The following is a 22,002-nucleotide window of genomic DNA, read 5'->3' as shown; positions in this document are numbered from 1 at the left end:
CTACGGATTCTCCGTAGTTTCTACGGAAATTCATGAAAAACTACGAGCTACGAAAAGTATGGAAAAAACTACGGATTTTACAGAAACAAGAGCAGGAGAACCAGTACGCAAAACGGAACCAACTAATTCATCCGATGATTGGGTGAATACTCGTGTTATCATATATCACGTGTTGAGTGCGTTCCTAGTTTTGAAGAATTAGCCAATCGTAGATCAGTAACTCCAACCGTTAACGACTTATCAATAGTTCCACCCAATTGTCTGTCTCCCAGGTTCCTCGCTGATGCGTGTTTAGGCTGCATTCGGCTGCATTGTGTAGTTTACGGCGAGAGCTTAGCGTGTGTCTTGTGAACTGTGAATCAGGTGAAAGATTTTTAATCATAATGCTGCCTCAAACGAAGAAGCCAAAATTATCAAAGCAGAAGTTTAAAGATTCATATTCTTCAGAATTTCCATGCATTAAAGCGTCCGAAATTTCTGTGAATCACGCACACTGCAGTGTATGCAACAAAGACTTCTCAGTTGCTCATGGCGGAAAAGATGACTGTAAACGGCATGTGTTTTCTCAAAAGCATATAGAACTTGGCACCGTAAAATCTAAAGAAATAACAAATTTCTTAATAAAAGATGATGAAACAGATCCTATAAAAGCCGAATGCTATTTTGTTCGTTTTTTAATTGAACATGATCTACCGCTTTCTGTTTCGGATCATTCCAAAGAGCTTTTCAAAGCAATGCTTCTGGATTCTGCCATAGCAAAAAAATTTAGCTGCGGTCATACCCAAACTGCTGCTATTGTGAAAACGCTTGCAGAAAATACTGTTGCTGATATTATAAAATCAGTGTGCAGTACATCATTTTCTCTAAGTACTGATGGAAGTAATGATAACAATGATAACAATGATAACAAACTGTACCCATTGGTTATAACATACTACAGTAAAGAAAAGGGAGTGATAATTACTTCATTGATTTCTATTTTAGAATGCACGAATAATACAGGAGAAGGTATTTTTAATTGTATAAATGAAAACTTTAAAAACAAAGGTTTAGAATGGAAAAATTGCTTATCATTTTCTTCAGATAATGCTAGTAATATGATTGGAAAGTTTAAAGGTGTAGCATCATTTATCAAAATGCATCAACCAAGTATAATCACCCGAGGTTGTCCATGCCACCTCTTGCATATAGCTGCAAAAAAAGCTACTGAAAAATTAATTGGCCCAGAAATTGAAATGTTGATAATAGATATATATTTTTACTTGTAGAAAAGTTCGAAATGGAAGCATAGCTTCAAAGTTGCTCAACAAATTTTGGGACAGAATGCAAAATCTCATAAAATTTTGAAATATTGCAGTACGAGATGGTTGTCTCTTTTAGAATCTATAACAAGGATTTTGGAACAGTGGGATGCTGTGATAATTTTTTTTGGAGATAAACCAGATAACAGTGAGAATGAAGGAAAGAGATTGCAAAACATTAAAAAAATTTTACAGTCACCGACCACCAAATTGTACTTGTTATTTTTGAAAAATACTTTGCCTTTGTTTATAACAGTAAATATTAATTTGCAACAACAAGCTCCTTATATACATAAATTGAGAAGAGAACTTTTTGAACTTTTAATGAATTTATTTGTTAGATTCGTAAAACCATCAGTAATTTCTAAAGAAAATGAAGATGTTACTCACGTCTATTCCATTTCAGAAGTATAGTAAACAAAAAGAAAATGAAAATTTAGTGATTGGTGCGGAAACAAGACTATATTTAAAAAATGCCAAGTTGAATGAAAGTGAAGTGAAATCATTTTTCAATTCTGTGCGAGCTTTTTTTTGTAACTGCATGTTCATATATAATTGATAAATTTCCACTGAGTGATCCATTTCTAAAACATGCTGAAGTTGCTGACATCAACTTGAGAACTGAAGTCTCATTTTCATCTGTTCTTTACTTGATGAATACTTTTCCATCCATTATTGATGAAAAATGTCTTAATCAAGTAGAAATTGAATTTTCCATGTATCAAGTAGATGATTTGAAAGAAATTGTAGATTTGCGTATTGATATAGCATGGGGAGAAATTGCCAAATTAAAAAATATGAATGGGTGTATTAAATACAAAGTATTGCCTTCTGTAATGCTTGCTGTCTTAATAATACCTCATTCAAATGCAGCTTGCGAAAGAATTTTTTCTATTGTTAAAAAAAATCAGACGGAATTTCGACCAAATTTAGGTCTTAAAACTCTTGAAGCAGTTTTGATTGAAAAAATAAATATGCAGGCAAATGAAGAACTGTGTTATAAAAAAACATTCTCAAAATCAGAACTTAAGCTTGCTAAGCATGCTACATATAAATCTTTGCATTCATAAATTATGCGTATTTTGTTTAATACTTATCATTCTTGGTTATTTATGTATCATTCTTGGTTATTATGTATCATTCTTGGTTATTTAAATTTTATTTCCCTGTAGAAATCATATCCAGAATAAAGATATGATTTATAGCTTCTGATTTTTTCTATGATTAGTAGTGATTTGAAGTACTTTTTATTAGTGAATGCTTGAGGAGTTAAAAGAAAATTTCTAATTAAATGTGCATATAATTTACAAGGTATATTTTTAATTATTCAGTTTTATATGTATATGGATTTTAAATGTAATAAAATTGATTACAATTAATTATTAATTTAAAATTAATGAATGGTTAATTACAACATACGCTACGCGCACATTTTCAAAGTTTTAAAAATGTCGTTCGCGCATTGACTACTCACAAGGTTTGCTGAAGGTTGGAGTCTATGCGCCAGTAGCTCTTGAATTATTTTGCTTTGAACACTCGTATACTCAGTGGTGTTTGTTTATTTACATATATTTTGTTTGTTTACACACTTTTCACTTGATTTGCCTTTGGGGGGTATCGTGATTTTACATTTTACTTTACACATTTTATTTTAGGGCGTGTCACGTGTTGTTTGACAACACTTTTATTTTGTTTTGATGTATGCTTAGTTGTGTGCCAGGGACACTTCTTGACCCTCTTGCTCAGTTCACTAATGGATATTTGCTAACCAATTATTATGGTAGGATTTTGATTTTGCTAACCATACAATTATGGTAGGATTTGGATTTGCTAACCATGACTCATGGTAGGATTAATTGTAAATAGGTACATGTATCCATCCCTCTTTGTGATTAACATGTGGTACCAACACTTACTATGATTTTTTTTTTTTCTCTTCGTATTTAGTTCTTTATGTAAACCTTTTCCATTGTCTGTGAGTCCGAAAATTTGCCAAAAATTTTCCCCGATCATAGGAGAAATGTTGTGTAGTGAATTTAATATAATTAAGTGATTCATAAAAATCAAAATTTTAATTTGTAATTAGTCAAAATTTGAGCTACACAACAAGTTTGGTTATATTCTTTTATTTGGCTTATTAATTCTAGTGTAATATATTTCGGCTATTCGAGTTTACGCGAACTGCGTCTTCACTTTTGTACAATCAGAGAATGGATATAGGTGAATTTTCATGTAATAAACTCAGTTTTTCATAACTCTTAGTATTTAATATCATTAGTTGCAGAAAAATTAGCTCCTTAATTTGAGACTACTTTCTTAATCCTAGCCTTATTCAATTTTTAGTTATAGCCTTTTAATTATTAAAACTTCTTAAGTTTTTCTTCTAACAAAAAGGGGGGAAGAAGAGTTTCGAAAGTTCACTTTCAACAAAAAAATGTGCGTTCTTTGGACTTCGAAAAGACATTTCCTGTCAGGGTCGCCACGTTTTACAAGTGCAGGTGTTTAGGCGTGGCCTCATCTTGGCGCAATTTCTGGCGAGTTGGGAGGTCCGTTAAAAATTCAAACTGGTTGGGTTTGGTAAAATTTTGCATTGCTTAAGGCAGGAGTTTTTGGTAACTGTTTTTCTTTCGCCTTTTCGGGCGGGGGTTTAGCCAAGCTGGCTACCCCGTTTTGTCTAAAAGGGGTTGTTTTTCGTGGGAAGCTGTCTTTTGCGCTTCTCTGCTCACCCCCTGACACCAGCTCTTGGAGTTGCTGTTTTTATTATTACGCAGTTCTTGGACGATGAGCGTCTCTTTCCTTTCTCGGAGCCTTTGGGCCCGAGACAATTTAATGCGTCGATTCTCATAAAGTCAGGTCTACGGTAAAAGTACTTTTAGTCAAATTAAAAAAAGTTCACTTCAATGGAAACCTCAGTTATGAAATTTATGGAACCAGATTACCAGTTTTTTTAAATTGCCTCTCTTCCGTTCTGAATCCTGATGGGCAGTCAACTTGCATTCGCCTGATCCAGTTTACTTCAATGGAAACCTCAGTTATGAAATTTATGAAACCAGATTACCAGTTTTTTAAATTGCCTCTCTTCCGTTCTGAATCCTGATGGACAGTCAACTTGCATTCGCCTGATCCAGTTTACTTCAATGGAAACCTCAGTTATGAAATTTATGGAACCAGATTACCAGTTTTTTAAATTGCCTCTCTTCCGTTCTGAATCCTGATGGACAGTCAACGGTATCCACTGGCCTGAATTAGCTGTTACATGTTCCTGCCAGGAGACCTCGGTCTTGGAACCTCAGTTGGGTGATATTAAATTTTTCTTGTTATTTCATTAAATTCAGATATTTCTTAATCTTAAAATCTGCAATATCTCGCGGAGTTGTTATAGGTGAGAGTGAGGTTAATTGTTTAAAAAAAAAAAAAAAAAGTTGCTCTTCCAATTAAATTAAAAAAAAAAAATGAGTTATGAATAAAGTGAATTTTTTTTGTTTGGAATTATTGATGTCAATAATATCCCAGTAGTTTTCCTAAAAAAAAAAAAAAAAGAAGAAGAAGAAGAAGAAAAATGAATTTGGTTCGTTATCATTATCTTTATTATTAGAGTTATCTGAAAGAAAAAAAATAATATTACAAAGTCTAAAAGCTCATTCTTAAAGAAATTACCTTGTTTTATTGTCACTATTATTATTATTTGAAGAATCGTAAAAGTAAATTGAATTATTCAGCTAAAGTTAATAGTTAAGGTTCAGAATGTGAAAAGTTATATCTTGTAGTTCTGCAGTAAAGGAGTGTTCTCTGAAACCTAAATTAGTGCTAATAGTCTGTACAATTAAGTCATTACTCTAGTATAAATTCTGTGGAGTATAATTCCTCCTGGAAATTTTTGTGAAGGTTGCTCTCCTTTTGGAAAACTGATTTTTATGTGTGTTCAGTAAGGGTGTAAATTCAATTATATCTGAAAAATTTTGAAAATTGTTCTATTGAAAACCTGTTAAGCAAAAGTATAGAAATATGTTACACTTAATAGAATTAATAATGGCATTAAATTTTTATGTGCAATACTGAGAGAGAAGTCTATTAAAAAAAAAGTAAAGCCTTTTTGTATTAAGGATGAATTTTTACAAATTAGAGATTATCTTAATGTTGAATATTTTTTTTTGATATATCCCGGGAATATCTTTAATAACTATAATATCTATTTTATTTTTTTTATATTGATTCTATCGTATGATATTTTAAATTGAAGGATGTTTTTTTTCCAATAAACAAATTTGTTTTCATTGAAATATTTAAGTGTATTATTTTTTTATTTACTCATGTCATTTCACCAGGTCACCAAAAAAATGAATTAAGGGTTAATCCGATTACACAACGCAATGCTAAGTAAATGTTTTGGCTTATTGGGATTAATATATATAACTGTTGTTAGAAAAATTTAAGTGTTAGTGTCAACTGAGTAGGAAGCCTTTCAAGTACCTTACTTATCGAATGACACAACAATCCTTTTTTTTTTCACGGCAAGAGTATACATAACAACACCGTATAGGAGCTCTGTTTGAGTTAGCAGTTAACTTTATCGAATTATTTTGAGAACAAAGTCAATTGCCATTAATTATTCCTTTCTCCTGAAGGAATCTTATGGCAGCCTCTTTGTCATTAGGGAATTTCCAAATTGTGTAGACTATCATACTAAAAAAAACGGCAAAATGTGACCCCCCAAAAAGTTTTATGACATTTCAAATGAAAACTGGAAATCTCGAGCCACACAATATTTCAAAAGTTAAATTCTTGAGCCTGGATATTTGGCATGTTGTTGCAGCATTGTTTTTCCTCAATTTATCTTCATTTTTAACTGATGCTGCTTCAATGGCATCTGTTAAAAATGAACATTTTGGATATTTGTGTAATATTAATACTTCATTCATTAAAACTTAAATGTGAAAAATACACTTTATATTTTTCTTCATCCAATATTTGAATCAGGACTTTAGCTCTCGAATTCTCTCTCCAAATCCCTGATCATATGCAGTCAGCTGATAAAATACAAAGTGATCTTTTATTATGTTTTACTAGCTAATGATGTATGACTGAAATGGCATTTTGTACCTCATGTTCTTACGTCTGTTAGTTTTATCTAAAGAAGGCAACTCATGTAAAAAAATATTATGAGATATATTTCAATTTTAAGAATCAGCTACATAATTAAAAGAAATGCATATGAAAAATGTAAGCAAATAACAAGGGATTATTTCCTGTGAATAAATGTCTTCTATTTTCTTGAATTATAGCTAGAGATCATTTCATGTGGGTAAATATATATTTGTTCCATTAGAACATACCAGTAGATTTTTCGAGAATAAGCTATTGTGAAAAGCATTTTTGCAAGCAAATTTTGTATTGATTTTCTTTAAAATTGCATATGAAGTTTACTTCTCTCTTCTGTATTAAATCTATGACCATAGATTTTGGGACTCAGGCATGGGTTTATGTTGCTTAACCTTTTAACTGTCATGCCCGAGATAATCTCGGGCACAGACTGGTGTTCGAAAATGTCACGCCCGAGTATTACTCGGGGTAATTTTTTTTTGAGTACATCGTATTGTTATACCCGAATATCTATTGGGAGTCGTTTATTTCGGCTTCATCTCTTTGTCAAACCCGACTGTATCTCAGGAAAAGTTAATGTGCGCTCAGTTCAATAGATGACAGCACTTTACTGAAGATTTCAAAGGTTAGAGGTTATTTGGTTCAAGGTGCATGGGATCTTTTTGTTGTAAAATAGCATCCAGTTCTTTGAAACGTTATATAGATGATTTAGATTCTTCAACCGAAGATGAAGGATGTGTGTTTGATGAGCAGTATTCATGATACTTCCATGGTCAGCCTCAAAAATAAAAAATGGAGATATACTCAAGCCGAAGATTGTTTCTAATTACGGTCTAACTATGGGTGGTGTAGATCGCTGTGATCAGGAAATATCCTTTCATCCAACAATCCGAAAACGTCAGAAAAAATATTATAAAAAGATATTTTTACATTTACTAGACAAGGTACTTTGGAACTCATATTTGCTCTATAAAAATGTAGTTGAGAAACGTATTACATTTTTAGAATTTCGAATCCAAGTTGTAGAAGAGCTTTTAGATAAATATGATGATGCAGCTTCTGGACAAAAGAATGTTGGCAGACCACCTATAATAGATAACCCTGCCCGTCTTACTGAACTACATTTTATATCCCATTTTCCTCCCATTCCTACGAAACGTGAGCCTACAAGACAGTGCAAAGTGTGTTGTTCGAAAAATCATAAAAATGGGGAAAAGATAAGGAAGAAATCACGATTCTGGTGTAGTGATTGTGGAGTTGGTTTGTGCTTGGAAAAGTGTTTCCAGTTGTACCACACAAGACTGAATTACTGAACTACTAATAGGTATTCACTTATATTTATTTATGTTTTAGAAAATAATTAATTTTTTTCATTTTTAGAAAATAATGCTTTACTAGAAGCAAACTTTGCAACTGTCATTTTGAGTAGCAGCCGCCTCAAAGAAAATATGCAGTGGCTACAAAACTTTAAAAATTTTACCCATGTACGTCAAAATATCAATTTTTAACTACTTAAGTATATTTTATTTTGTACTAAACATTTGGTTTTTGGAATAAAAAAATTTGACAATTTGTGTACCCAAATCATCAGAATAACTTGACAGTTAAAGGGTTAAAGACTCTTTCACTACATATTGCCAAAACCATCTCATGAAATAGAATGAATTGTCAAAAGTATCTCTTGAATACAAAATTCTGGCATCTGTGTTAAAGACAGTGTTTCAAAAAACTGTTCTCTAACTCACTATTTCTATTACGACAATGGAATTAGTAGTAAGTATCTTGTGAAATAAAACTACAATCTTGCTGTGTAATATGGTGACATGAAGTATTAGACTACTGTTAGATCTAATTAGTATTTTTGTCCTCTTCTGTGTATTATATGCAATCTAACAGTCATACTTTTGATGTGATGATGAGATTTTCTTTTTGAAAAGGAATTAAATTTGAAACTGTATTTGATATTGTCTCCTGTTTTGAAAAATTATTTTGTGAAACTGATTTTTTGCATGTCCTGAAACTTGTTAGAAAATTAATTGCCATTGAAATAATACAAGACTAGAACCAGTTTATATTGGTAATTTTTTCTCTCTCTGTTTTCAAATATTTGCTGTGCTGGAGTTTCTGTAATGAAGATCATATTAGTAGATTATGTTTCAGTTCTGAAAAGCAGATGCGAACAAATTTTAAAAATCCTGTAAAAAATAATTAAATTTTGTAGCTAATTTTAATTATTTTGATGTTATTGTGAAAATTACTAATGTAATTAAAAAATTTCATTGCAATTTATATCTCAAAGTTATAGTAAATTTTATTTTGGAAAATCTTCCTGTTCAGTGTAGTTTCTCATTTTTATAGCCATTTTTATTTTATTTAATTTATTTTAAGATTCGTGCTGAATTACGGCAGGCTGAGGAACAAATACGACAGAGAGGCCGTGCTGCGGAAGTGCGGTGGTCATGTGACAAATGGCAACAAACTGCATTAGGTAAGAATTTGTTTTAGTATTATATTCATGTAGGTAAACTAAAGTCCTCCCAAAGATTTGGTGCACAATCCTCGTATTTTTTTTTAGGTGTTTTATATGAAATAAAAAACTGCAATAAAATATATTCCATGAATGTGCAGAGATGTTAAACATTTCCACTCTCTGCAAAACAATCTAATTTGTTGTTTTAAAAGTATAAGATTTCTGTGTTTCTTTGTATTTGTGTTACTTTAAAAGCCTGAAATCTGGTAAATCCTAGATTTTACCAAAGTAACTTGGTATAAGCCTGAAGTATGCTTTACTATTCCATTTTGGCTTTTTGCAGTAAAACCTAGGCATTGCCAAAGCCTTCTGGTAAAAGCCTGAAACGAGGGATTTAAATCAACTAAATTTGTACATGAAAATTCCATCGCGACACTGTTCTGTTCTTTTCCCCTCCTTATTTGCACTAGTCTAGTTTCAAGCAAATTCAAACAAGTGGCTACGATCTGAAATAGAAGCAGTTTGTTTCCATTTTAACATATTTTGCATTTTTTATTTTGCTGAAAGGAAATGAGTGATGTTAATCGGGAAAAGTTTTATGACATTTTGTTTGAATGTCTAAAAAATAAGCACCATAACAGCTTTTATTTAACAAATGAGAAATACACTTCTTTAATAAATGAACTGAAAGAAGCAAAATGTGTGAAAAAACAAACAAACAAACAGTGTATTACAGAAGGTAGAAACATCATGATATTCTAAATATTGGATAAGAGGACAAAATTATAGCAGCAGATTTGCAGTTGGCCATGTTGGAAGCCTACGATTACAGAACTGAATCACAAGTATAAGAATGTAAGAGTAGAATCTATCGTCATGTATTTATGACTATGTGAACCATGTTGGAAAATACAAAAAACTGTGAAAAAGGGGATTGTTATCAAACCAAATGTGCATAGCAAAATGAATCCTGGATGCAAAGTTGACCTAATAGATATGCAGTCCATTCCTGATCGTGAAATTCATTTTAGTGTATCAAGTTAGTTACAAAATTCATCCTACTTCGAAGTTTACAGAGTAAAAAGAGCTGAAGAAGTAGCATATCACTTGGATATTTTTGCAAGTTTTGGAGCCCTCAAACATTCTCCATTCCGACAATGGGAGGAGATTTAGTAACAAAATTATAAACAGTGTGATATAAGAATAGAAATGTGGAGTGATATAAAAAAGTTAACAGTAAACATACTGAATTTTTAAAAAATATAGTAAGTTTATAAGTTAAATAAAAATATAGTTTTAATAAATGTAGTAAAATTTAAAAAAAATATAGTAAGAAAAACATACTATATTTTTAAATTTTATTATTTTTATTTAAATTTTTTCTTGAGTTATCTATTTAATTTTTTTAGCTATTGCCAAAATTATTTTTTTAAATTATTGAAATCTCTTCAGTAGTTATTGAGAAAATTGTGCATTAGTTCAACTTTTTTCACATGGGATCTTATTTGTGAAATGGCATAAATTTTGCATTTTTTATTTTTATTTCTTGTAAGAAAGTTATGCTATTTTATTTGTTTAGTATTATTTTTATCATTATTTGTATGTAATGAAAATCTACATATATTGGTAATTTATAAGCAATTTTCAAATGACTGTAGCTTATATCTCTGTATGTCCCTATATTAGTTAAAAAAGTCAATTATTTTTATTCTTATGATATTTTGTCTCATTGTAATGTATTCCTTTATAATAGTATATATGTCATTAATTTATATCTGAGTCAGAATAATATATGCAGCAAATTCTAAAATATATATAAAGTAGTTTTCTTAAATTATGAATGTAAATAATTATATGTCATGTCAGAAACATATTTGTAAGCTATAAAAGATGTGCTTATGATGTTATTGTTTCTCTTCTGCAAAGGGCTTTGTTAACCCATTGAAGAAACAAGACATACGCACCTGCTAAAAATCATCTTTTCACCAATAATGTTAAAAATCTTATTTGTATTTCAGGGAAGCTTTAACAAAGTACTAGCTAATTTTCTTAATTGAAATATTCCAGAGATCATATTTTCAGGGCTCTGTCTAATATAACTCCTGTGCACTCCAGAAATGAAAATTATTTTGTACACTAGTGGACAGTTGCTGAGGACAGATTACAAATAGCTATGCAGCGCATAAAAAGTGTGTTTGGATGCCAAATTAAATAAAATAATGCAAAAATACTAGGACATAACAATAATTTATTGTGCTCTGAAATTCAGAAGGCTTTGGTAAGTGTTTAAAGGATAGAATGATTATTTTGTGCTAAATACATAAAATGAAAAATATGCATTTACCCTCCAGAGGCATTCTGGCTTAAGATGTCAGATTGGGATATGGCTATTATGAAGGGTCATGCAAGATTCCACATGCCATGTTGTATTTTGCACAATATTATCCAGCTACTGTTGGGATAATTTATCCCATTTCTCTGTCAGTACATGGACAAGGGTGTCCTTGTTTATTGGAGGGCATTGTTGAAAAGCAAGACCCCAAAGCATCCCAAACATTTTCAATGGAATTCAAATCTGAAGAACGTACTGGTCACTAGAAATGTTGAATATCCTTGCTCTCTAGACATTTCTGAACCGCGACAGTTCGATGACATGTTGCCTTGTCATCCATGAAAACAAATTATCACCCACAGCATCATGGAACAGGCAAACATGAGGTAGCAGAGCATTATTAATATATCAATGGCCAGTCATAGTCCGATTTGGAAGTACATAGAGCTCTATATGGCCATTGATCATAATCCCAGCCTATACAATGACATTACATGTAAGATATCGGTCCCTTTTCTGTATGTTTGCCAAACTGTATGCAGTACCACTCTCACACATCAGTTGGCATCCACAATCAGACAAGAGACTGTATCTACTTTCATCTGAGAATAATACAGAAGCCCGGTCATTTTCTCTCCAACTGTGGTGCTGATAACATTATTGCAAACAGGCAGAACAGTAATGTCTAGGCAATGGAATGCACCAACAGGATGGCAGTTGTATAGTCTTCCTTGATGCAAATGTCTGGCTACAGTTTTTCGGGAGATTCACTTGGCAGTAGTAGCAAGTAACTGATTTGGTACATAAGTAGCTATATTGCACCACTTCCTTTCTGTTCTGTAGAGCTATATGTTTATTTTCTGCAGGTGTTGTACCGTGAACCAATCTAGCCTGTGATGTTTGCTGCACATTCCATTTGTTTGAAATGATTTCCAAAGCCGTGAAATGGCACTGTGGTTGACATGAACTCTATAGAAACTTCTAGTTTCTAAACATTTCTTCTAAACATGAACTTCTAGTTTTTGCCCCTAATACGATATGCTTGATACTAGTCGAAGAACAGGAGGCCTTGAGCTTTTGAACATATCAAACTTCTTTTGTCAAAAGCTGTTTTATTTCTTCTGCTTCTGTTAGTGTAGTTCCTTCTCATAATATAGCCTTTAAATTTGATTTCTATGTTTTTCACATTATTTCAGTTCTTAATTTTTTTTAGAGTTCCTTCCTTTTATGAATGGTGTATTTCCTACTTTGAGGTATCTATTCATCATGAAGTATAGCTTACTGTGTATAAAAGCATTATGCACTGACATTTTAGAATCACTTTAATGCATGTTTCTGTACATTTTATTTAATTTATTTTTATGTTTTTCTCTTTTCAGGTTCAACAATTCAACAAGTTTTAAGTGCTTTAGATGCTCTTGACCGTCACAATTTTGATAGAGTTGATAATAATAATTCTCTAGATGTCTTATATGCAAAAGTTTTTCCATCATCTGCAAATAAAGAAAAATGCTCTAATTATGGAAGCCTGAGTGAAATGCTTGTGCAAGATGAAGCAATTGTTCGATTACTTTGTGAATGGGCTGTAACTACTAAACGCTGTGGTGCTCATAGAGCACTTGTTGTTGCTAAACTGTTGGAAAAAAGGCAGTCAGAATTAACAACTGAGGTAGTACTTTCATTATAAGTTTAGTTAATTTGTAGATTTGTCTTATGTCACTTAATTTAATTGAAGAGGGAAAAAATACCTACTTGAATGTAAATATATTTATAGTGCATATTCAAGTAAGGTCTTGAAGTGTGATGCATAATCAAGCAAGCTTATCATTTTTTAGAATGACTTATCTTTGAGAATAAAATAAAGTTACTGCTCAACCATGGGTCATTTAACTGTATTTAGTTCAATTTTTACCATCTCTCCATATCCATCAATTAATAGGGAGAGTTTTAAAGGTATAATTTCATAGAAAATGTAAAACTAATATTTGTTTAATTTTGTTATATTAATGCATGTAAAGTCAAAAGCACATTTATAGTAATGAAATCTTATTTCCTGTATTTTAAAAATGTAATATGACGGACATAGCATGTTAATAATTTTAAAAAAGAATATACGTAGCTCCTATAAGTTCAGATATATAATTGTGTAACTTCTTTCATTTATTGATTTTGACATATTTTGCCTGTGAATTTATTATTTAGATATAATTATAAAATAATGTTATCATTTTTATTTATTTGTTATTGTTGATTTGATTATCTTATTTATCATTTATATATAATACTGCTTTTAGAAATTTGGTGAAGCTGATACTGCTGATGAAAAAGATTCTCAGGATTCTACAAGTGTGTTACCTTTAGGTTTACCTCTGTATCAGAACCTTTTAGTCAATTTTTTAGATACACAGGCACCTGTCATAGGTAAGGATTTCTTTAGAGTGATTAAAATTGAAATATTTAAGGAGATAGTTATTTATTTTCTTCAATCAGTGCAATTGAATAATGTGTTTGTTTATGTTGTTTGTGACATATTTTATCCATTTTAATAATGTTACTGAAGACTGAATTGAATGTTTTGAGAATATGATATGCATCTATTTTCTCCTTGTTTTTAACAATAAGTATATTGTTCAATATAAATTTGATTTCTGTGGAAACATTTGAAGGAAAGGAAACAAAAATTTGCTTTATAACATTCTAAAAAAAATCTGCATTATATGTAATATATTTTTAAAATCATGTGCCGATTTTTGAAAATTATATTTTATATTGTTTTAAAATGTGTAAGTGATCTTCTTGATGTTGAAAATCCATTGCTTTCTCTCTCTCTTTTAATTAATACCATTTTTCGAATAATAATAGTAATGCTTTTCTTCCCCTCTTTTGTCCAGTGCAATCATCTTTGACATTTCTTGTAATCATAATTACTTTTCATTTTAAATTATTTTGTTAAACGAGTTTACAGATCCAGCTGCATTTTGAATAGAAAAGAGAATTATAAAAATTTAATTTTCATATACTACTGAAGCACTTTTCAATCAGTTTGTTATAGTTGTTATCAGTAGTAATATGGTAAGTTTGTTTATCTTGTATGTAAGGAAGAAACTTAGTGTAAAAATTTCTGCTTATTGACATAGTTATTCTGAAGAATCATAACTGTTAATAATTTATGCCGTTATTTGGTTAAAGAAATATATATGTAAATATTAAAATAATTCAATACTAGTGAAGATATTAATTTATTCATTTATAGATAGAACTTGAAATCTCCATTTCTGAAAATTGAAATATTCCTGAATCAAGCCTGTTACATACAAAACATGATAACATACAAATATTAGCATGATGAAAAATTAAAATAAGACTTCTCAGATCATATTCATGTTCACTATTTACCATACATTTTAGCATCTCAACTCGCCTACAGACATTTGCAATTTAGCATGACCCACATGAATATATTACTCTGAAAGTAAAGATGGAAAGAGGAAAATAATTTTGAAATCCAGTAATATAAATGTGCAATTATTATCAATTTAGTGGTGATAAGGAATTAATAATTTTAAATTAATGTATGAAGCAAATAGAATTTTAAAAAAATAGTAAATATTCAAAAATTTTATTGACTCGGACTTTGGAGCTATTGTTCTAGTACATCTGAATATGGAATCTATTTCATATAAAGGGGTTCAACAAACTAGATGGGTCTTTTCAAACTATGCCAAATTACTGGAGTAAGCTAAGTCCCATTATTATTTTTCACTTATGTGCAAAACATAGTGATTTACTAGAGGTGTATTCCTTTCCCTAAATTTTAAATTAATTTCTCAGGGCACTGGGCAGCAAACTCATTAGTCAAAAGAGCCAAAACTCAGCAGTATAATTTCTCTTGAGAGCCAAATTTCTTTTCAAGAGCCATGTTTTTAGAAGTCAGTTTAAACTAACTACTAATATTAAATAAAATCAGATATAATAATAATAATCTTAGAAGAAAATATTTCATACTCTTCCTCTTATCAGGACCAGATTTAGGAATGGATGTTTGTATGCATGTATCGATATATGTGTTCATGTACATATGTATGTATATATATACACACACGTGCATAAGTACATGCATACGTACATTTCTGTATCTGGTACTGATAACAGAAGAGTATCAAATACTTTTTACATTAACAGATGAAAAAAAAAATTACATTAATCTTTTTACTTTTAATTTTATGTTAAATTAAATCCATTTTAATAATGAAATCAAAAGCCATTTTACTTTTAATTTCATTAATCTAGAATTTTTATGCAACGTATAATTTCTTATAATTTATTATCATCCTCATGGAAACAAGCCAAAGGAAGTGTAAAGCCTTATAAATGCATACAATAATGTTTTTCAATTAAAATAAAATTAAGAGTTTTAATTAGATTTAAAAGGAATAATTGTAAATTATATTAAAAATAATGTTACAAGTTTTAATATGCTGGTTTATTTTTCCTGTAAAAGCAGAACTATATGAAGAAATAATGGGAATTGTTAAAGCAGTTTTGCCATGTAATTTCTTCAGCATGTGTTAATTTTCTTTTACATTATTTTATAGATGATAGACCTTCTGTCGACAGTAAAAATGCCTTTTCCAATCTCGTCTTGCTATTTGCGGAACTGATTCGCTATGACGTTTTCTCACATGATGCATATATGTGTACTCTTATTTCAAGAGGCAGCTTTACTAATGCAGTGGGAACACAAGTTGGCTCTGCAACAGGTTGCATACCACAATCAAATAAGTCTATTTCTACTCCGGAACCCTCACTGACTGGATTTATGCCTGATCCATCAAGAGGTTTATCACCTGGGCCTGGCAGTGCTGGTTGTATAGGAATAGGAAGCATGCCTGGCTTGGGCATTCCCTCGATGGAGCGACAAGAATCTCTTCCAATGTTTGAACCTCCTGATAATCATCCTGGCTCTGTTAAACATGAGGTTTGTATTTTCTTTTTAATAAATTTGTTATGAATTATGTATTTGTATACTTATAAAAGTTAATTATTTATTATACTGAATATATATATATATATATATATATAAATGTATGATGTTCATATGGGAGGATCAAAGTTATATTGGAAAATTAGCTTAAGGTTTTGCATTTGTTTGATCAAGACTAAAATTTCCCATATTTTTTAATTTACAGTAATACAGTAAACATATTTTTTAATTTACAGTAATACAGTAAACATATATTTTAATTTACAGTATTACAGTAATTTTTAATTTACAGTTTTTTGAATTTTTTAATATACAGTAATCTGATGCTTGGGTTGGCAGAAAAAGCGCATTAAAGAAAAAAAAATCTGTAAGTTGCCTATCGCCTAGCTAAGCAAAATGAACAAAAAATTTCGACACAAATTATGTTTTCTGTTTGCGCAGTGCACTAAAAATTTTGATTTTTTTCGCCTATTTTTTATAGTTACTAAACTCAATACTATCGAAATGTTGTAGGTTTCTAATGTGAATTTTGGGACGTGTGAAACAGGAAAAAAGTTTAAATTCTGTAATTTTAAACTATTTATTATTTGAACAAAAGCTCAAAACCACCAGTTTTTGTAAAGGTTGCAATATTTTGTAACTTTTGCCGAAACTTTTTTAAACTGTGATTATAATTATGAAATATTATGTAACTATAATGTGTAATTGTAAATATTCTGTAGATTGATAAGTATTATACAACTGTATGTGATGACAACTGATTCAGATAATTTTCACATCATTGACAAAAACAAAATAAAAAGAGGAAAAATTTGTAACAGCAGAAATGATTTGCAGAATCAGTCTATTAAGGAAACACTACAACTGTATGTGATGACAACTGATTCAGATAATTTTGACATCATTGACAAAAACAAAATAAAAAGAGGAAAAATTTGTAACAGCAGAAATGATTTGCAGAATCAGTCTATTAAGGAAACACTATGTGGTCTATATTTTGATGGAAAAAAAGATGACATGATGATAATTAGAAAAATTAATTCAAAGCATTTTTGAAGAACTGAAAAAGAGGACCATTATTCCTTAATGCAAGAACCAGAATCAAAATATGTTATTGTTCATGCTTCTCTCTCTACAAGACTTACTGAAGATATAGCCTCTATCATAATTTCCCCATTTGATTACACATTAGATTTTTCTAGAAGAACTTGATGTGATATGGAATGATGGAATTGTAAATCTGCAATTAATACTGGTTTGAAAAATAGTATTATCCACCTGATTAAATTGCATATTGAGAGACCACTGCATTGAGCTATATGTCTCCTACACTTAATGAATTGCAGTTACGTCACCTATTTCCTCACTTGGATGGTGTTACCACAGGGCCCAAAGGAACCTTTGCTTTAGAGAACCAATTACGAAAAAAACGCGATGGCTGTGGAAAATATTTTCTAGTTCGCTTTGAACATTATGAATTTTCCATTCCTCAAGTTGATAGGAAAGAGTTGAGGAAAGATCAGTATATTTACATGATATTTTATGCTGCCATAAAATTAAGTACAATTTTAGAAAACTTAAGCAATTTGTGATCTAGGTCTGCTTTCACACTCAAGGTGACAGCAAATTGATTTCCCAGTCATGAGCTTTTTTTAAAGCTGATGACAAATCTGATGAAATTATGCAGTTAATACATTTTATTTTGAATTGTTACATGCTTCTCTTGTTCAAAATCAAAACCAGTAAAAATTTCACAGATGGTCCAAAGATAAATATTGAAGCTATCAGAATATCACATTATCCAACTCAAAATTTACTGCAAGTCATCATTCCAGTAATTCAGTGGAATGCTTTCTTTGCTTATCCCCAAAATTTGAGCCTTGCAGTAATTGTGGATAAAAGAAGAGATATTAGAGAACTAGGTCTGTGTCGCTTGTTAAAAGCTGTATCACTTCCCATGGAAAGATTATTCAAAACTTCACCATGCCAAAACTCAACTTCCAAAGGACAGAATATATCAACGTGATTTGGTGGGATATTTGCTATATCTCTTTTCCTACATGATTAAGGAACTTACAGATGAGGATATCAAAAATCTATTAAAGATGGCACATCACTTTAACTGGATTTCCAAAGCTTCCATTGTAACAACCAGGCTGTAAAATAGTTTGTCAGACTTGTGGCTGAAGCATCTAAAACGATGTGTGGAGCTGACGTGAGAGATAGCTTGTTGAGGATGACCCTCCTATCAAGATTTATTATACCAGCATTCCCCCCTCCCAAAAAATAATTTAAAGAAACACTTTTTTGAATTACAAAATTAAGAAAGATAAATATCCTTTGTTTACGTAAAATGAAAAAGTAAAATTATTAGAAATTAGGAAATATTGCCTTATTTTTTTTTTTTTTTTTTTTTTTTTTTTTTTTTTTTTAGATTTTTGTGTAAACAATAACTAATTTAAAATTATCGGTTTTAAACTTTTTTCGTGTTCCTCATGCCCAAAAATTCACATTAGGAACAGATTTATTTTGATAATAGTAAGTTCAGTGATAATAAAAAATTGAGGAAAAACAGCAAAAATTTATATTTTTTAATGTTTAAGTGCAGTGTGCAAATGAAAGTGGTATTTTTATATGCTTTTCCCGCATACCTGGGCGATAGGCAACTTTTCTGGGATACAGCGATAGAAATTTAAAAAAAAAAAAAAAAAAAAAAAATTTTTTTTTTGGTCCACCCTAATGTGTAAGCATGTTCCAAGACCTATTGTGTTCATGGTTAAGCATAAGTAATAGTGAATACTACATGTGGCATGATTTTCCTATAATGTGTATGAATAAGGTAAAGCTTAATTAATAAATTGTGCATAAGACATTATTAAATAATGTGTATTGCAGGTTACATTGTGTATTTATAATGTAGTTTCTACTAGCATTCACTGTTTTAATCTTGAAGAGTTGACAGTGCTGTGAAAATTGTTTGATACTATATAGAATATAGTACAATTTTGAGAGCATATGAAACAATAAAAGTCATACTTTCCCATAAAGCATTTCGAAAGCAATAAAACACCAAAGAAGATTGTAATTGCATTCACCCCCTCATGATTTGGAGCTTGGCGTGAAGATGGTGCTGAGTACAGTAGGTTGTATTTCACAATGTTATGCCAATTCTCACATAATATAATTTGTAAAATGACCTTACTGAATCTAAATAATTGCTGGGTGATTATGTAACATCCCTACATACTTTTCTGTCATCCATATAAAAATAAAATGCATTAGCAGGAAAACTGCTCCTGTTCCAGGCATCTGATTGGCTACTTTCTAATTTTAGGAGCATTTTACTGAATTCTCCCTTCTGAAATGGCTTACTGAGAAACTTGGACTTAAATCCTATTGAATGCCTATTGGATTCTTCAGGAAAAAAAAAAAAATTTATAACATATAATTCACTATCAACACCTTTAATTGATTTATGGGAAATTCTAAAAATATTTTACAGGCCATACGTAAGTTTCCAGGCCAACAAATTTTATGTATGATACATAAGGTTTGTTGAATCCATGCATAATCGTGCAACAGCCAGAGGAGCAGCAATTCATTACTAATCATGTCTGTAATTCAGTGGCACTTCAGTGTATTTTATAATTACATGTTGCCTGTCATCCATTTTTTAGTGCTCTGTACGCATTGTTTTATGTATCATATCTTAATATTAATTTGTTTCAGGCATCATGGGAGTCTGAAATGGATTTGGATGATGCTCGTATTGATGCTGACTTAGGGAAACTTTTACAGCACATTAAAGAGGGACAACAAAATATGAGTGATCAGCCAGGTTGGTTTTTTAATTTAATTTAGAAATTATTTTTAATTTTATTCTGATAATCACTGTAATGAATATTAAAATAAATTTGATCTAATAATAAAATATAAAAATTAGCTTTTATTTTTAACATTTATTATTATTGCTATGAAAAGCATTGTTTATAACTATTTCATTGCTACTTGTATAATGTTTCTGATGTTTGTAAAAGCAAGAATTTTCGTTTTGTACTCTAAATGTAGTCCTATAAATATTGTATATGTAAGTGCCGTTTGCATTCCCAAAAAGCATAATTTTGTTTAAGTAGTATAGTCTTCAGATCTTAATTGGATATTCCTGAACAAACTGGGCTTTAAATTAATAAAATGAAAGAAACAAAGAAATATTGCAAAGCCACTGAAAAAATCTGTAAGATTGAGGTTTTTTTACACAATCAAAATAAATTTTTCTTTAGTTCTAGAAGCTATAAACCAAATGCATCTCTCTTCCCCCCCCCCTTTTTTTTTTTTTTGCCTCTAGGTTTTACAGCCAGTTTATGAACATTTATAAGACATGCATATGCTGCTTCAGGTTGAATTTAGGATTTTAATTTCTGTTGTTGAAGTACAGGCATTAATATTTTTAAATATTGAATTCCTTTGCAGAATAAACATAATACTGTGAATTTTTAAGTTGTATTTTGAATTATGTTTCTTAGTATCTTCTCTACTTTGTTTTCTTTATAAGTAAAAGTTATATTTACATTATACATACAGCAGTCTATGTTATAATAGAGATCATTTACGTTCTTTTTCATTTGTGTATTTACTGAAAGAGCATTTTCAAAATCCTTTACATGACTTATTATTTGCAAGATGACAGTCTTTTAACCTGTCAAAGTACTTAATATACCATCTTTCTAAGATCACCTCTAACTTCTGATTCATACGAAATAAACTTAAATCTTTTCCCTCCCTTCAATTGAGCATTTGTGCAAACTGTTATATTATTACTAGCCCTAATTTTAAGATCTTAAAATAGAAGAATTTGAAATATTGTCAGAATTAGCTGTATGTTTAATATATATATATGAAATTGTACAAATACTATAATATTGCAAAGAAATAGGAACTTCTGAGGCAGATAATTTTAATAAAAGGAAGAAACTGAATGAATTTCTTAAAAACCTCGTAGTATCGAAAGCTATACAATATTATTCAGTGAACATTGCAAAGTCATTCTATGGTTATTATTTAGTCCAAGTTCAATATCTTGGTGAAAATGTTTGGAATATTGTCAGTATTATAAGAATGCAATACAAAGATAAAGTGAATAGTTGTGATGGAAAAAATGGCATTGATCAACTGCTTTGATGCTTTATCCTAAGCCGTCAGTTTTAAAAATGTAGTAGCTGCAAGATATAGTAAAGTGAATCACAGTTATGTATTTAAGATTCTTGTTAAAAAGCCCTACTATAAATAGTCATTCTCTGTAAAACAAACCCTGTTCCATTAAATTACTAAAAATATAGTTGAGCCAATGAACTGAGAAGAAGTTCAATGCATATTGTTGTATTGCATGGAATATTTTATTAATGAATAATTGTGTGACATATTTTATTGTTGCATAAAATATTTTCTGTCGAAAGGATTTTGAACCTATGCATTTTGTGTCTGTGCTAAAATTAAGGCTAGAGTTAGCTAAATTCAGCAGTATTTCCTATAACAAATTCTGCCTTCTTTATTCAAATGCATGTATATCAATGTAATATTTGTATTTATTAAGCTGAACCAGCTAATTATTTTGAATTGCTGTTAATTTTATTTGTGAAAATGATTACTGGCCCTGGGGAGGCACAGAAGAAAGTTTTAAAGTTTCCTTTTCCTGGTACTGTATATTACTATTAAAATAGACCCAGTAAAATTTTCTTTCATGAGAATCAGTTTAACTTATTTTAAAATGATAAAGAGACATTTTTTATGGTGTGAGTCCCTTAGGGGAAAAGTGGGG

At 30.4% G+C, this 22,002-nt stretch overlaps 1 protein-coding gene across 5 annotated transcripts in view; it reads left to right on the top strand.

Moving 5' to 3' along the window:
* The window catches only part of kto (mediator complex subunit kohtalo), a 230,910-nt gene that overhangs the window by 93,211 nt on the left and 115,697 nt on the right, over nt 1–22,002 (top strand). For all 5 annotated transcript variants that reach the window (XM_085819429.1, XM_085819431.1, XM_085819430.1 and 2 more), the window contains exons 12-16: nt 8,790–8,889; nt 12,583–12,872; nt 13,498–13,624; nt 15,799–16,181; nt 19,917–20,025. In XM_085819429.1, the coding sequence (XP_085675555.1) occupies nt 8,790–8,889; nt 12,583–12,872; nt 13,498–13,624; nt 15,799–16,181; nt 19,917–20,025 (1,009 nt within the window). The remainder of the gene's footprint in view (nt 1–8,789; nt 8,890–12,582; nt 12,873–13,497; nt 13,625–15,798; nt 16,182–19,916; nt 20,026–22,002) is intronic.

This window comes from Stegodyphus dumicola, chromosome 6 (assembly GCF_044657685.1).
Source record: "Stegodyphus dumicola isolate Sdum_Otavi_A_Nest chromosome 6, ASM4465768v1".
NCBI lineage: Eukaryota > Metazoa > Arthropoda > Arachnida > Araneae > Eresidae > Stegodyphus > Stegodyphus dumicola.
This window is presented reverse-complemented; position numbering and strand designations above follow the sequence as displayed.